Below are 16,160 nucleotides of genomic sequence, written 5' to 3'. Positions count from 1 at the left end.
TTTGTCTTTAAGAGCTGCTCCATACTTCAAACGCAAAACTTCAACAGATCGTAACTCAGTCAAATCTCGATTAAAAACGATCGTGTGTACCGGTACTCCTAGACTATTAAAGTTCCAGTACAGGGCTGGCCTCCACGGCTACAGCGCTCTTGTTGTGTGGTGTTGTTGTTTATTTATTTATTTACACAAGAGAGAGTTTGGAAGCTTTGTTAGAACTCTGAGTTTCACGTATTACTACGATCATCAGGCAACTGATGCAACTGAATATTTATTTATTTATTTCTGCACCTCGTGGCATGTCAAGACAGCCAATTGAATTGAGGAGAGGGTGAGACCAACCACGGAAGAAGAGAAAAAAGAAAATGAAGAGCACGTACTCAAAGTGGGAAGGGATTAGCAACTTACAAAGCAATGGGATGCTCAGCGAGTTACATGTATGCATTTTACATCGCATGTCAAACGGGCAGTTCTATGAAAGCGATGACAACCTGTAAGAAGAGTCAGAAATGAAGAGGAAAAGAAATAAAAATATAAATACGAAAATGGAAGTAGCAATGGGGGGGGGGGGGGCAGGGTTAAGACGAGCAGAAAAGGGATCTCAAATTTACAAGTCGGGTCATCGTAGCATGATTCTATCTAGCCTCATCAGCAGGTTACGAAAGCCTTTACATTTAACCGAAGTAATATACACGTAGCATGCGTTCAATTCACGGACATACAGGTATACTATGGACTTCATACAGTCGGGCAGGCCATTCCAGAGTGGGCAGCTGGCTAGAAGCGGTCGGCATGCGTCAGAAGCACTGTGGGCCAGGGGGAGGGGAAGGTTGCGTCCTAACTGACCTCGAGTGGTCATGCCTGTCGGTAGGCCTTGCAATACAACTCGGGACGACCACAGCTCACTGACGATTCCAGAACGGATTCTACATGTAAATGTCAGGAGTCGGAGCTTGCGTTCCCCTCGTTCCAGCACTGGGCAGACACCCAGCCTGGTGTAAAGGGGAAGAATGTGGGCCAATGGATGCTCATCGGCCACGCAACAGATGCAACGTTTATCCAGTTTGGCTACTGTGTTCCGCTGCTCAGCGGACAGTCCTGGGAGAAACGCATTTGACGCATATAGAATGTCCGGTATGACAAGGGCAGAGTAATACAGCATCGCCTGCCGCACTGTTAGGCAGTGCCAGATCTGGCGGTGTATCCGCAGCTTCAAAGCCGTGCGTCGGACGATAGAGGTGACTTGCGGTGACCAGCGAAGATTCTCGGCCAGAGTGACTCCGAGGTAGCGAGCCGTACTGGTCTGGGGAAGAGGGGTGCCAGTGCAAGTAATATGGAGGTCGAGGTGTGCCTGCCGTCCAGCTTTGATGTCAAACGCGTGTTGTTGCTGTGGCTGGTATCGCATCATGGCCGCTCTCACCAGCACCTGTCATGATGTACATGTACATGACTATTGGTGGTTTGACAGCATGAAACAAGGTGGAGGACACCGTGTTCGGAAACAGTGACCTTACTACAACCATCCATTACCATGAAACAAGTCGACATACATGTAGCTAATCCACTACCATGACTGTACATGTCCACAAGATTGTACTGCTATCAGTATGCAATACTCCCATCCTGATACAAAATCTGACACATTGGCAATTGTAATTTTGATTGTACATGTATATGTATATGTATATGTACCTGAGTAAAAGAAGCACACAGAAATCGTACCCAGACAATCACAATTTCACAAGGAATGCAGTGGAGATCCGAAAACCAGAAGGCTATTCGCAACCTCATTTTGCCGTGGCCAACACATGGCGCAGGTCAACATTCTTACGGCTCTCAGGCACAGCTGAAGTCCGTCCCTTCCATTGACCTACAATACTAGCCAACATTGTACAAATGTATATAGTGCTGGGGCCAAGTCCGAAAAAGTCGCTTTATTGAGGAGTTGCATTTGACACCTCGTCCAGGAAAGATTTGACTTCAAATTCGGAGAGGCGGACCAACTATAGGAATTTTGGAGAAAACTAGAAGTTCCCAATGTTGTCCGTTTGGAAGTTATGAGCTATTTCCAAATTGCTTAGGTTACTATGGTAACCTGTGTGCAATTAGCCGTTTCTGAGGCAAAGCCGGTACAATTTTGGAGAAAAAAGTTACCTTGTTGGAAGGCGAGCTCTTTCCAAGACTGTTATTGAAAACCAGAAGTTTATAGGACTGTCGGCTTCCTTGTCACAGGGATTTCTCGAATTTCTACGGTCACCGCGGTAACGTGTATGCAATTAGCCACTCCTAAGCCAAAATCAGTGCATTTTCTCCCCTATAGGCAGGTGGAAAGCAGAGAATAGTTATAATAATGTGGCTTAGAGGTATATTGGGCTGTTGCAAGCCTGGTTTGTAGAGACTGGACCCCTCTCTCCTGATTTAGTGCCGGGATCCACACAAAAGGATCAAGAGGATTTAGGCAGTGACATCCAAGAACGAGCAAGGAAACACAACTGATAGCAAAAACAAAAACAAGAATACTCAAACAATTCCCTAGCATATATTAGAACTGGGGCTAGCCCCCATTATAGTTCAAATGGTCGCAAGACCAGGGCTATGCCAACCGTGGAGGTTGTAGTAAGGTCATAAGGAGCACTGTTTTCGAACACAGTCTCAGTGCATCCTCCGCCTACACGTAGCTTGTAACATGCTGGCATGCAAACTACATTGTATGTTTTGTCATGTACATGTACATGACTACACGTATTTTTTCACATCCAAAGAATCATCTTGCCCGTAAAAGAGGCCAGTACTGTAAGGTGTACATGTACATTGTACAATGTACTGAACTGAAGTACATGTCCAGGACACTGTTGTGGTATTCATTATTGTTATTGTTGTTGTTACTGGTGTGCCATTTAAATTACATGTATACATGTACTTCATGCACATGTATAGTCGTTCAACCAAACACACCAAGTTCCCTTCTCATATCACACGGAGATGCCAGGACTTGGAAGACGAGAGAGATCGGAGTATGCAAACTGCTCCATGGCAGGGCGGAAACCTCACTATTGTCACTAAGAACTCCACAACCTGCCGATCAACAATTTTCTCCAATACGTTGACAATTGGCAAGAGATATGGCTTGTAGGAGTTGAGAGTAGTACGTATTATTATGGCCATAACTGTCTCCACATTTACATGATTGTATACAGGTGAAACCATCCAGGGTGTTCGATGTACATAGAATAATCTGTGGCATCAGGTACTGTACTGTATTTGCATCACTTGTAGCCGAGTTGGATGGTGAACAACTGCTGCACACGTACATGTACATGTATCTGTGAGTGCTGGAATTTTTATTTTATTTTTTTTATTTACTTGAAAAAGCACATAACCACCAGGAAAGCTGACAAAGAAAAAAGAGTAAGAAAAGACAGATAAAAAGAGAGCTGAGAGAGAGAGAGTTGGGGTACGGTTAGGGGAGGACGAGACATTGAATGGTGGTCGCCACAGTCACAGATAGTAGCAGTGCTGGTGAGGCTACAGGCACTCCACTGACCATTAGGTCTCAGTACTATGATCGCCATGCCGGTAACGCACCAAGAGACAAAAACGGAAGAAAATCTGAAGCGCAATACATGAATGGTAATTACAATATAGGCAATAGGGAAATGATGCCACATGTACTGGTACAGGTACTAGCAAGAGTTATAACCCCCCGATTATACACTCTTGGTACTAGGTGTAGAATTCATAGTGGCTCGGCTAGATAGCAGGAGAGGTCACTGCCCCATGGGCCATGGGGTCAGTCCGGGACTGTTTTGAAACTGTTGCTTGATCAGAGGGATGTGACCAGACCTTCCTGTGTAAATGCTTGCTGTGAGTTGCTGAAGGATGACCGTGACATGAGCACGGAATATGTGGCGGAGTTTGTTGAAATGTTGCGGTTAGGGCAGTTGTTTGTCTATTAGCCATCTCGTTGATCAAAATTGTCCTTCCAGGTCTTGGCGTAGGCCCCGCCCCGGTCTACATGTACATGTACATGTACATGACTGTATTTCATGGGCAATGTGCTTCCTAAACATGTTATTATTATTATTATTATTATTTTATTTATTTTACTAGGGTGTTTCCCACAGACCTATGGTCTTCTTACGGGAGCCCCTAGAAAGGTTAAGCATGAACGAACAAATGGGCGATAATCTGTACAAGATGTACATGTACATGTCGATTGGACAGCCTGCATGACATTGTTCCATAAAAAGAAAATGTGAATTGGGTGGAAAGTACTAGTAGTGGATCATGGTGACCAATCCTGTCAACATAGCACACCGCTGTCTGGGTACTACATGGACATGTACATTGTATTATGTGAAGGAAGGGAGGAAACAAGTGCCAGGTCAATGCAATCCCGGTAGTGTTAGAGGGGAGAGGAGCCCAGTGTCTACAAACCAGGCATGAACAAGCCCAATAGACCTCTGAGCCACAATATTATAACTATTCTCTGCTTTCCACCTGCCTACAGGGGAGAAAATGCACTGATTTTGGCTTAGAAGTGGCTAATTGCATACACGTTACCACGGTAACCGTAGAAATTCGAGAAATTCCTGTGACAAGGAAGCCGACAGTCCTATAAACTTCTGGTTTTCAATAATAGTCTTGGAAAGAGCTCGCCTTCCAACAAGGTAACTTTTTTCTCCAAAATTGTACCGGCTTTGCCTCAGGAACGGCTAATTGCACACAAGTTACCATAGTAACCTAAGCAATTTGGAAATAGCTCATAACTTCCAAACGGACAACATTGGGAACTTCTAGTTTTCTCCAAAATTCCTATAGTTGGTCCGCCTCTCCGAATTTGAAGTCAAATCTTTCCTGGACGAGGTGTCAAATGGCACTGTCAGATTTCTGGACCTGGCTCCAGGACTAATAGGATCGAATCTTTTATTTATTAAATTTGTTATAGCCAAGCCAGACTAGGCAGCTGAGCGGGCGTCATACAACCCACACGTCATAATAGCTAGCACCTGGTTTCTGATCAACTGAATTAATTCGGATATCGTACTAAATGTTCTTGCATAAGTAGAAGTCTAGCTTTGCTCCTGTCCATCTTCTTCGTGCTATCTACGGTAAAACCTGTGACGAACGACCACCCCTTGGGACCAGCGAAAGCGGTCTTTAGTGGGAGGTGGTCCTTAGAGGTTTGCACTGGCTTGTAGATAGTGTAACTGTTAGTGATGGTTTCAGTACACTATTGTAAACCGGTAGTTCAGCTCGTAACTGTACTGTACGAATGAGGCCTAGATAGTAGGTGGCCGAAACAGCTTGCTGTCTACAGCATTAGGTAAACCACATACATGAATACAAGTCATGTTTATGTACACGGCATGTACTCAATCTCCGGACAGCTTTACTATCGGATATCTGTTTCGACGTTGTTACTAATGTAAGGTCTTCTCAGCTGAACTCAAAGTCATTGGCCGAACCGATCGCAACGAAGTCTACTGAAACAGAAATCATTTTTCAGACCAGCTCAAAGCATCAACGTCAGAGTGATCGAACTACTACGAACACATGCAGTCAGCTTTGCACTTGCATTGCTTTATAAGTTTACATACATGTATATACATGTATACGTGTACTAAAAGTACATGTAGATCAACACTACAGAACATTGTAGACTTAAACTAAGATAAAGTTATTTCAAGCAGGGCCTAGGGAGTCGCATAAGCGTTTTCTACGGCTCCCAGTCTGCTTCCAATGCATCAACGTGTCACTGAAACACGTCTGAGATAATATTTATTTAATATTGTGAAAATTGGCCGGGACATGCCACCCAGCTGTTATCTGTTAGTTATCTATCGCTGGGTATGATCACCATAGCCACTGTGGGTAGTGTTAGTGACATGGCTGTACTGCTGGTGGGTTGACACACCAAAATAATAATGTAAAGGTGTTCAGGTGTGGGATGTCCCCGTGGGTATCTGCGTTAACCTACCAGGGACTGTCCTGGGTCCATCAGTGCAATGTGGGCATAACTCTGGAGTCTACTGCGAAGTACAGTAAACCCTGTACTAACGACCACCGTGACTTGCGACCAGCCTGGTACTACAGACCACTTCGCCAGGCACGGACGGTCTCACATTCTTATAATGGTTGTGCTGTGAGGCTACCTGTCTTGCTGCATGTGTAGTACTAGGGGTGAGGCATCCTGCAGCTTCATAACTGAAAGAGGAATGGCGAGTACACATGCTCTTTCGGGATGCAATATTCTATCCTGATGATGGCAATTTGCTGAAACGTCGATAATGGTACAGTGAACTGAGTTGTGAATTTGCAGTGTCCAGAGAAAGAGCATGTGTCCTCTTTCTGTCTTGCTACATGCCATGATGTGTCCTCTTTCTGTCTTGCTGCATGCCATGGCAATGTAAAGCATCCCATGCTACTGTATTGACTACAATCATATACATGTACCTCCATTTACATTGCGCTATTATCACACTGCTAGCTCTACAGCCTCCTGCCTACAACATCCACACGCATTGTTCACCACCTCCTGCCCACACCAGCCACACACTTCGCGCTCACACTGCACTGCTAGCCCCTGCCTTCAACAACCACACACTCTGCACACAGCCCCCCTGCCTAAAACATCACCGCTACTGCGCTAGCCCCCACAGTCTCACACAGCTTTTTATACCACCCTCTCCTGGCATATATACCGGCATGGTCGGCACCCGATCTTCATGTTGCCTGATGATTGCGTAAGCATGAAACTTAAAGTAGCAGCAAACAAGCCTTGATTGTCCTTGTTGTTCTGTTGTGTACATGTACATATACACAGAGCGCAAGTACATGTACATATACACAGAGCGCAATTACAATGTACATGTAGTTACTAACTTCAGCATTCATCACCTCTTTTCTGCCCACCGACATGCCTGGTTTGTCTCGGCGGTCACCGAAGGTGTTCACTCAACTCTCATGAGTCTCATCTTGCTCCCTGCGTCCCCGTGCTTAGCCCATTGCATGTACTTACATGTGCATGACTGTACATGATGACGTATACGTTGGGCTAGGTAACCCCTGTATGATGCGTTCATAGCAGAATTATTATGCTCTGCTATGCTGTCGTGCTAAGAAACCATTTAATTCAATTTCCGGCAAAGTGTGAACAGAAGATCTTGCAGGGTGGCAAAGCGACGTGCCTTGTCCTGTATAAAAATGATCACACAGCAATGAAGCAAACAACTCTTTTTCCGCCATTACTCGGAGTTTCGTGTGAAACACTCACCAGACAGCATAACATAATACAGTAATTATACTAGTACATAGTACATTGTACTTGGAAGTAGCTAGAACAGTAGAAGTGTGTGTATATTGTGTAGTGTGGCAGTGTGAGTGTCACACGCCAATGCAAGTCAATACAACTATGTAATTCAATACGATCCAATGCGATTACATGTGTGTAATAATGTATACCACGCATTAGAAGAGACGGTTCTGGAAAACCTGGAACCAACCACGTCCCCGACTCCCCGCACCCGTGGAAGTGCATGGAAAAAATATGTTGCTCTGCGGCCGCGTTGGCGCCAATCATCGTCAGCTGTTAAATTTGACAGCCAGAGCTAGACGTGTGGTGTGAGACGGCGCATGAGTCGTGAGTCGCTGGCCTAATCCGGACTGTACTCTGTAGCGCGCTTGTCGCGTGCGGTGTGGTGTTGTGTCTAGTGAGACAAGCTGCAAACTGCCACATGTACATACTGTACAAAATATCATTGTCTATACTGTTTACTGGCTGCATACACTGATAGCATTCAATTCAGGATTTTCAGGATTTCATTGGGAGGATGGATACCAGGCCGGGCTGCCATGCCAGCCGATAGTCTAGACCACGATGCGCACGTTGGCCGGCCCGGTCGCCATACACAGCAGCACTCCTCCTGTAAGAAACTAATTCTGCTGGGTCGTGGCGTGCCAGTACACAGACCTCATTATTATTTTGCATCGCTGGCATTGTGCTGCTAGGCCCTGTGAAGAGGTTACCCTCATCTATCTTCCCTTTGCACATTGAAAAGTTTCGCAATTTAGCAAAGGGGGGAATTAATGAGCTCGGCGCTATCGCGTTAGTATCAAAACTGGTGCGTAGGAGGCGAGAGACCCCACCAGCATCACTACCTGGTGTTCGTACTGAAGGGAGTTAGTTCATTGCGTTAGGGGTGTTAGCAGTGTGTCGCTGTGTTACATCCGTGTGCGTGTCTGGTGAAGGAAGACATGAGAAGCAAGCGGTAGTCACTCAGACACGCATGGCACTGCTTGCAAACTAGCCCACAGCTCACGCAGCCAACAGCCATTTGCTTCGCTTGTCCGGTCACGGCTTGGCCACCACTGCGGTGATCAGCTGCTGATACTACACAATGGACGTGGATGCTGATCTGTATCCCGGTGGGGCGAAAGTCGACGACAAGCTGAAGTCCGCTCTGGCCCGGCTGTCGGGCGGCAAAGAGGAGGAATTTCTGAAAACCAGCTTCATTCTGGTCAAGCTGCTACAAAACATCATCAGCTATCCGGAGGACGAGCGTTTCAGGACTATTCGCCGTGTGTCATCCGTAAGTAAAGACGTAGTGATATTCTGCTGTTCGTACTCGAAGTATTTCATTCACTCGTTGATCAACTACCAAACGTGTCCATTGCTAGTGGAACCCTGCAGTCAGTCAGCGCTTCGGGGCTCCCACAACGCAGCTAGCAAGTAGTCGGGATAATGTGGAAAGTCGCTACCAATCATTGCACTCAGCTGTGTGTGTACGTGTGGGAACCGCTTACCAATCAATGGAGTCAACTAAGAGAATGATACTTGGAAGGGAGACGCATCGAAGTCCCAGCAACCAACCACATAGGCACAAAAGCTGTACTAGTAGTCAGCCACCCAAGGCAAAGCTGCAAAAAGGTTGCAACTGTCCTAGTTATCGAATGCGCACATTAAATTTTGTCAGGCGTTGTGGTATACATGTAGCTATCAGTGTCCTCTTGTCTAGGTGCTCTGATCTGAAATACTTCATTGACTTGCACTAGTCGTTGGCACGTCAACATAACAGAGTCATGCTATGACATAACTGGAGACAATTTCGCTTCTCTCTCTCTCTCTCTCTCTCTCTCTCTCTCTCTCTCTCTCTCTCTCTCTCTCTCTCTTTCTCTCTTCTCTCTCTCTCTCTCTCTCTCTCTCTCTCTCTCTCTCTCTCTCTCTCTCTCTCTCTCTCTCTCTCTCTCTCTCTCTCTCTCTCTCTCTCTCTCTCTCTCTCTCTCTCTCTCTCTCTCTCTCTCTCACACACACACACTCTCTCTCTCTCTCTCTCTCTCTCTCTCTCTCTCTCTCTCTCTCTCTCTCTCCTGTTTGTCTAAGTACTCCCCCCCCCCCCCCCCCAGCTCCCCAGTGACTCCAAACCCTAGACACCCGGCTTATGACATTACCCGGCCAGTGCCCTGGCATATTCAATCCCCAGTGATTGATCATGGACCAACACTAAACAGACCGTGCCAGTGGAAGGTAGATGTACATGTACGTAGAGTATCATCACCATCATCATCGTTACACCCACATACATATGTAGCTGTAGCTACTCATAAGCGTTCTCTGCTAGACTCTGGTCTGGAGTAAAGGAAAGGACTTGTAGAGCGAGCAGTGCCTGAGTACGGAAGATAATTATGAAAGGACAAAGTGGGGCTGCACAAAGCAGCGATATGACTTGTCCCCATACAAAAGCGCATCATACTCAGAAACGGATATTGACAACCTATTATCAGATTATCGCATACATCTGAATTCTGATACAGTCATGTAACAACATCAAACATGACCACGTACCTGCATGCACATGATTGTATGATAATGACCGTACATCGTAAACTCTACTTGAACTACAAAAATTGTAATACTTCTCGACAGGGCCCCAGACCCATCATGATCATGCCCGGGCGCCATGCCATGCATATGCATGGTGGCATGATTGATGACCAGATGACTGATTCACTGAGTGATGTGGGACCAACACGATGGGGAATACCCTATCCATTGCACGATCGATAACGAACTCTGCGGTGCAAGTGCACTTGTGGAATGACTAAATGCCATGGTGGTCCTGCACTGCGCATGCGCCTGGTGGACGATTGAAAAATGAGAAAAATTATTTCGAACGGGATTTCCATCAATCCTCAACACTCCTCTAGTAGTACTGCTCTAGCTCTGAACACTACTCTGAACGACGAATTGATAATTAATTATTTGAACTGTGATGGAAGCCAGGCATAGCAGCTATGTTTGGCGCAATGGATGCTATTCGCTACCCTGCACTGTTTGGGCGAAACAGGGGTAAGCTACCTTGTAAAGTTTCTCGTAGATTCGATCCCCCGTCGTTCGTGACTGCGGCAGTTTCGTGAAATTTCCATCGCAAAAATGTCTACAACGGTTTGCCATAACGCTGTACTGTACGGTCTTGTCTCATAATTTTTGTTGATGTTGTTCAGATCTTGGCTGAGCCAGGCTCATTGGAAACACTGCAGTGTGCTGGATTCGCTCCAGATTCGAAATCTCCGGTAAGAGAGAGAGAGAGAGAGTTGTCAATAATCATGATTACTTCTTCTGCAAAAATGTACATGTGTATTCACTAGACACCCGGCGTAATCGTGGTAATGACAGTTTTCGGACATAGCCACTGGTGTAATACTTACGACGAGATTTTGTTTCAGAAAACCCAAAATTATTTATTATTTCTTTGTCGGCAAGAATGTTTCTAAGGGCGCGTTCAGACTGACGTGAATAGCCGCCGGAAAGCTGCAGCGTAATCCCGGGAATCGCAATCACACTGCACGTGTATCCCGCTGGAACGGCCAGTACATGTGAAGCCTCGACATTTGAAAAATTTGAGTTGACTCAGTTTGAGTTGGATATCAAAATAAACTAATTCTTTTGCTTGTGCTTGTCGACGGAAAGAATACTATGTCCGGAGTGTTTGGTGCTTGGGTGGAATTCATCCGCTCCGCGATCAGAGTATGCTTCTCGTTCGCAGTAACGTTTTGCCTGCAGAGCGGCCCGCAAAAATCACCACGTACAGCTCCATGAACTCCCTCTCCATTGCTGAGTCGAACAAAGATGTCGGCATGATGGGAGAAGTTGGCCGCCTAGAAGTCAAAACTCAAAACTCAAAAGCATGCAGTCAGACTGCAAGAGTAGAGGCTGAAATAAAACGAAAAGACGGAACATGTGCTGCAAGGATATCAAAAGCGCTCCGCGTGCCGCCGGAATCTGCATTCCACTGGCCTGCAGAGTGGTGGGAAACCTTTTCCGTGTTTACGCTGGCGGGAACGTCACGTGAGCGATTCACCTTGACAACTTTCACGTTCCGCTTGTTTTTTACGCCAGTCTGAACGCGCCCGGGAGCATTATAGTGGCTTGCTGACTGAGTTGTGCACATCCCTGCAAAATAATGGGGGTAATGAAAGAGACAAAGACAACAAAGGAGCAGTAGATGCTGCAAGAGCTGTGCTTGTCAGGCGCAGTGTACTAGTATACTAGATACAATTCAGATTCCACTGCGATCAAGAGACGGAGCTGAACCGACATTTCACAAAGGCTTCATTGTACTCGGAAAGAACTGGATACGAAGTTTCTCCTTCCATGTTGTTCCCCGCCCTCATATCTAGTTCTTTTTCAATATAATAAAGTCTTTGTGAAATGTCGGTTCAGCTCGTTTGCTTGATCGCAGATCTAAAACTGTTGTCACCTCACCGCCTCTTTACATATTAGATTCCACACTGCAATTTTCCTCTGCAAACAAAGTCATGTAGATAAGGAATGCCTTGCGTCTATGTTTACCTCGCCAGCTGGGGACAGATTTAGACACGCAAGGAACTACCACCTCTGTGTCAACACGGATTTGGTTGTGCATGGGGAGAGGGGCATCCAGGATCGGGAATCATGGCCAGCAATCGAGGACATCTGAGAGTTGTAATTTTTGTACTCCTCCGAGGTGTGATTTTTGACGTGCTGGGCCAAGCACAAGGAAGCCATCTGCAAAAAAAACTGCAGAAAATGGTTGTTGTTTGATCCTTTGGTGTAATCTTTGTTTCTACTCGAAGCTAGTTGCTTTTTGGAGCAGAAACGCTGAAATTGACTATTTTCTGCATGTACTCATTCATGTACTCATGTACTCAGTCATGCAGTCTCACTCGTATCTTAGCTCTTTTTCTGGAATGAATGCTGCTCTGCGCCCCTTGGTGAACATTTCCTGCGCTCGTGGAGCAGCTGAAAAGGACCACTGGTATGTCTGGTTCCTGGTTTGAAAGTGGAGAGTCGACTTTTGTGCCTTGAAAAAGGAGTAGAGAGCGATAAAGGTACGTCTGTGGCTTATTTTTGAGTGCTCCTCGTACATTTTTGATCGTGATAGAAATTCTCAGACCAAAGTCAGACCAAAGTCAGCGCGATGATGGCCATACAGTTTTCTTGTGGATTTTTTAGTTGTTTCATCTCGTATCTATGTCAGTATCGTGATGGTGAAGTGGAGAGGGTGATTTTCTTCCTCTAGGCTTCGTTCGGCCGACTTTGCTTCGTCCTCGTTGAAAAGTGATCCGGAAAAAAAGGTCGATTCGAAAAATTATGTTGATTTTCAAAGTACGTGGTGACATGCGATTGCTGGCTATGTGTTGGTCAGTTAACTGTCTTCATATTGCAATTCTGTTCGTATTCCTGTCAGAACCACTCCGTCGGGACAACAGTTCTGGCGCGTAGCCGGATGGGGATCCGGGGGGGGGGGGGGGGGGGGGGGTTCCTCGGTGTCAGGATAGAAATGCATACATTGTATGCATTCCTACCTTGACATAGCCCTCCCCGTTGCACCTATCCTAACATCGGCAGGGGCCAAAGGGGCAGAGCCCATGCAAAAATCTTTAGGGAACCTTCAAATTCCAAACTTCTGAGAGGTCCAATCCGGGACTTCACATTATAGAAGCGTCACACATGGTACGACCATAGTCGTACCACTTTTCGTCCAGGATGGTCCGCCCAGTCCAGGATGGTCCGCCCAGAGCGCCTGTGGAACGTTAAAACGTGCCCTGTTGGCCGAAAAATCCGATTGTTTCTACACACCCCTCCATTGCCACTGTCATGGTGTTGCACTTCATTCACATCTAAGAATTTTGTATTCAGCGTCTGCTCTGCACCCGGGGGGGGATGGGGTTCTGGGCAACCTGGAAACAATAGCGGCTATGCGCCTGCTGAACTATGCCAACTCAATTGGTGAAGCGTGAAACAATTACGAGAAATTCTCAATCTTTTCTCTTCTCTCTCTCTCTCTCTCTCTCTCTTCTCTCTTGTGTACACGCTTGGCAGGGAGAAAACCTGACATGTCCCCAGAAAGCGGACCTGTCTCGGCTGCGTCTCGTCAAGCAATGTCTTCTCTGGGAGCGTCAGAAGCATGCGTCCCTGGAAGGCCTGGAGATTCCCGTCACATCGCTACGCTTTGGCGAACGACTGGGCAAGGGACGCTTTGGAGAGGTAAGTGAATGTTCATTGTAGAATCACCCCATGCTGTAGTTGTGGTAGCACCTACTGCAAGTCAACAAAAATTCGGCGCATATGGGTTTTCGGCCTGGTTATGTTTGGGCGAAAATTTGGTGTGGTCGAATTTTGTTTTGCAAGATTCAGTGTGACAGTATATACAGGCGGCAGCAGTACAGGCCGAAAATTTGATGCGGCTGAAATGTGTTTTAGCCCTGGGAAGCCGAAAAAATTTGAATGGGTCGAAAATGTGTAGACTTACAGTAGCGGTGTGGTTGGTTGGATCCTCACCGGCCGGACCAACTAGTTACTTGTTGGCCGTCAACATGTGTTTATTACTGAAGACAGTATGTGCAGACCTGCTATATATCATACACAAACTGTATGAAAGACTAGGGTATGGCCGGTCCAATCCAAGAGTCTGCTTCCAGCGGGCCTGGTAATCGCCGGTTGCATGCCTAGTGAATACACGCACATGCAAACACACACACACACACACACACACACACACGCACGCAGATGTGCACCCAAAACGAAAAGCCCACGTCATATCAGAATTCAACCTCTCTTTTCGGACTTAGTCGATCGTACATTGCTATAAATTGTGACAGTAAATTCCTGTGCTGAGATAATAATATTTGGTCGAGTTCCCAGTACTAAAATTTAATCGGTTTCATATTACTCATCCATATTGTATCACTCCTTGTGTAATGAGTACCAGCGTACAACAGCCAGCTGATGTTATTGGATAGAAAGCAGCTGTTTCCATGCTCTATCACTGTCCGGTATCAGTGGTGTCAGTTATTAGTAACTTATTACGCATACGCATAGAAACAGTTGTCTGAGATGAACACTGAGAGCGTCAGCCATGTCAACATCTGCTCTGTGCAAAATGGTGCTATTCTGGTGGTTTCTAGTGACACCGTTTAAACAGTCAGTGGTTTGTTTAACTTGCTGCCGCATCACAACACTATCTTAAACGGGCAACAGGAAAGTGCGCGCCCCATCAGGGGTGATTTCCACAGGAACTTAGCCCATGGCAGGCTGTCAATAGCAGAGATTTAGACCATATAGTGATATGTGAAGACCAGTGATTGGTAGCAATTTGACGGCACTTGAGGCACAAAAGTAGATCCATGCCAAACGGAGTTGCTCAATGTCCATGCATCGAAGTGAAGTGACGTAGAATGTAGGCTGGTGTATCAGCCCCTCTTGTCCTGTGGGCGGTTGCCAAGAATTGGGTCTGCTTAGCATAATTGTAACTGACACTCGGTGCATTGTGTGCTGGCATGGAGTCCTGCGTAAGTGGCTATGTTGCGGGAAGAAAATAGCTCAATAGCAACATTGACAAGCAGCACGGAGGTATCATGTTACATAGCCTCACTGTGTATGGTGTATGGAGAAGGCAACTGTGGTTCACAAAGGGAGATGGGAGATAAGCTTGGTAGACAATGTACATGTACGCTGGTCCGTCACTCAACCCCATCACTGCCACTGCCTGATTTGGCTGTGCATGTGGTGGTCACAGTTTAAGTACTAATCAGCATGCTGACAGATGTCAAACCGGGATAGGTACGTACTTGTCCTGTGACTCCAAAAAATGCTGTGTGATTAGTCTTTGTGACGAGAAGGAATGTGTGCCGGAATATGGTGGTGAATGGCGTCTTCTCCGCATTGGAGACTGGACATATGGGTCAAACTAATACGACTTCGTTTTGGACGTGCAGTTCATGTATTTTGAACTTGGTACTGGGTATGAGGTCGTATAAAATAAATACGAGTACATACATCTGTAATACCCGTGGAAAACTACCGGAACCCAATACCCGAAGAAAATGCTACCCGACTCAGCCCTAATAATACCCCCCCTCCCCTTGTGTATGCGCCAGACTGCTGGGTATGATAGCAGCATGTCAGTGCCATGCAAGTAGGCTCTTCACTGTGTCCTGATTATCATAGCCTGAAGGAGATGAACGACTTGCCCCTGGCCTGGGTAACACTGTCATAGACATCAGTGAACATGATCCGTAGTGAGAGCTATTTCAACATTACTTCAGTGGAGAACATTATCATTGTAATCACCCCAGTGTTGCCTTGTAGCAAGTGGATAAGCAGCAAGCAGCAGCGGAGATTGATGAATATCTCAATGTGTTCAGGTATTGCTGCAATGTAGTGTGGGGTGGGCGGTGATCACTCCACTCTCCGGTGCTCCTCCGTTGTGTAGCTAGTGAGTAACTCTAAGCACCAGTGCAGTGGAGCCTATTGCAGTATCTCCTCAATATGTGAAGGCACGGTGTAGCTGTAATTGAGAATGGGGTGATCTCTCCAGTGCTCGGTTGTAGGACGAGCAAGTGGCTAAGCAGCAGTACATGCATTGAAGATTGCTGCTGGAGATTGCTCAGTGTGTGGAGGTATAGCTGCACGGGAAAATGGGGTGAAAATGACTCCATGACTGTCACAGTGTGTGTAGAGGTATGGCTGCAATGGAGAATGGGGTGATAAGTTCACCCTCCAGTACATGTACTCAGTTGTATTGAGTGCTGCAGTGGACATTGCTATAGGGCCTCAATGTGTGAGGGTATGGCTGCACTGTAGAGTGGACATTGCTATGGGGCCTCAATGTGTGAGGGTA

General features: G+C 46.3%; 1 protein-coding gene across 1 annotated transcript in view; it reads left to right on the top strand.

Annotated features, from left to right (window-relative positions):
• The first annotated feature begins 7,974 nt into the window (after nt 1-7,974).
• Nucleotides 7,975-16,160, top strand: part of LOC135819172 (uncharacterized) — a 49,957-nt gene continuing 41,771 nt past the window's right edge. Inside the window, exons 1-3 of the mRNA XM_065332331.1 lie at nt 7,975-8,588; nt 10,501-10,569; nt 13,361-13,525. Of these exons, the coding sequence (XP_065188403.1) occupies nt 8,397-8,588; nt 10,501-10,569; nt 13,361-13,525 (426 nt within the window). The 5' untranslated portion in view covers nt 7,975-8,396. The remainder of the gene's footprint in view (nt 8,589-10,500; nt 10,570-13,360; nt 13,526-16,160) is intronic.

This window comes from Sycon ciliatum, chromosome 6, assembly GCF_964019385.1.
Source record: "Sycon ciliatum chromosome 6, ocSycCili1.1, whole genome shotgun sequence".
In the NCBI taxonomy this organism is placed as follows: domain Eukaryota; kingdom Metazoa; phylum Porifera; class Calcarea; order Leucosolenida; family Sycettidae; genus Sycon; species Sycon ciliatum.
Note: the sequence above shows the minus strand (reverse complement) of the source record. Positions and strands in the feature narration are given on the sequence as shown.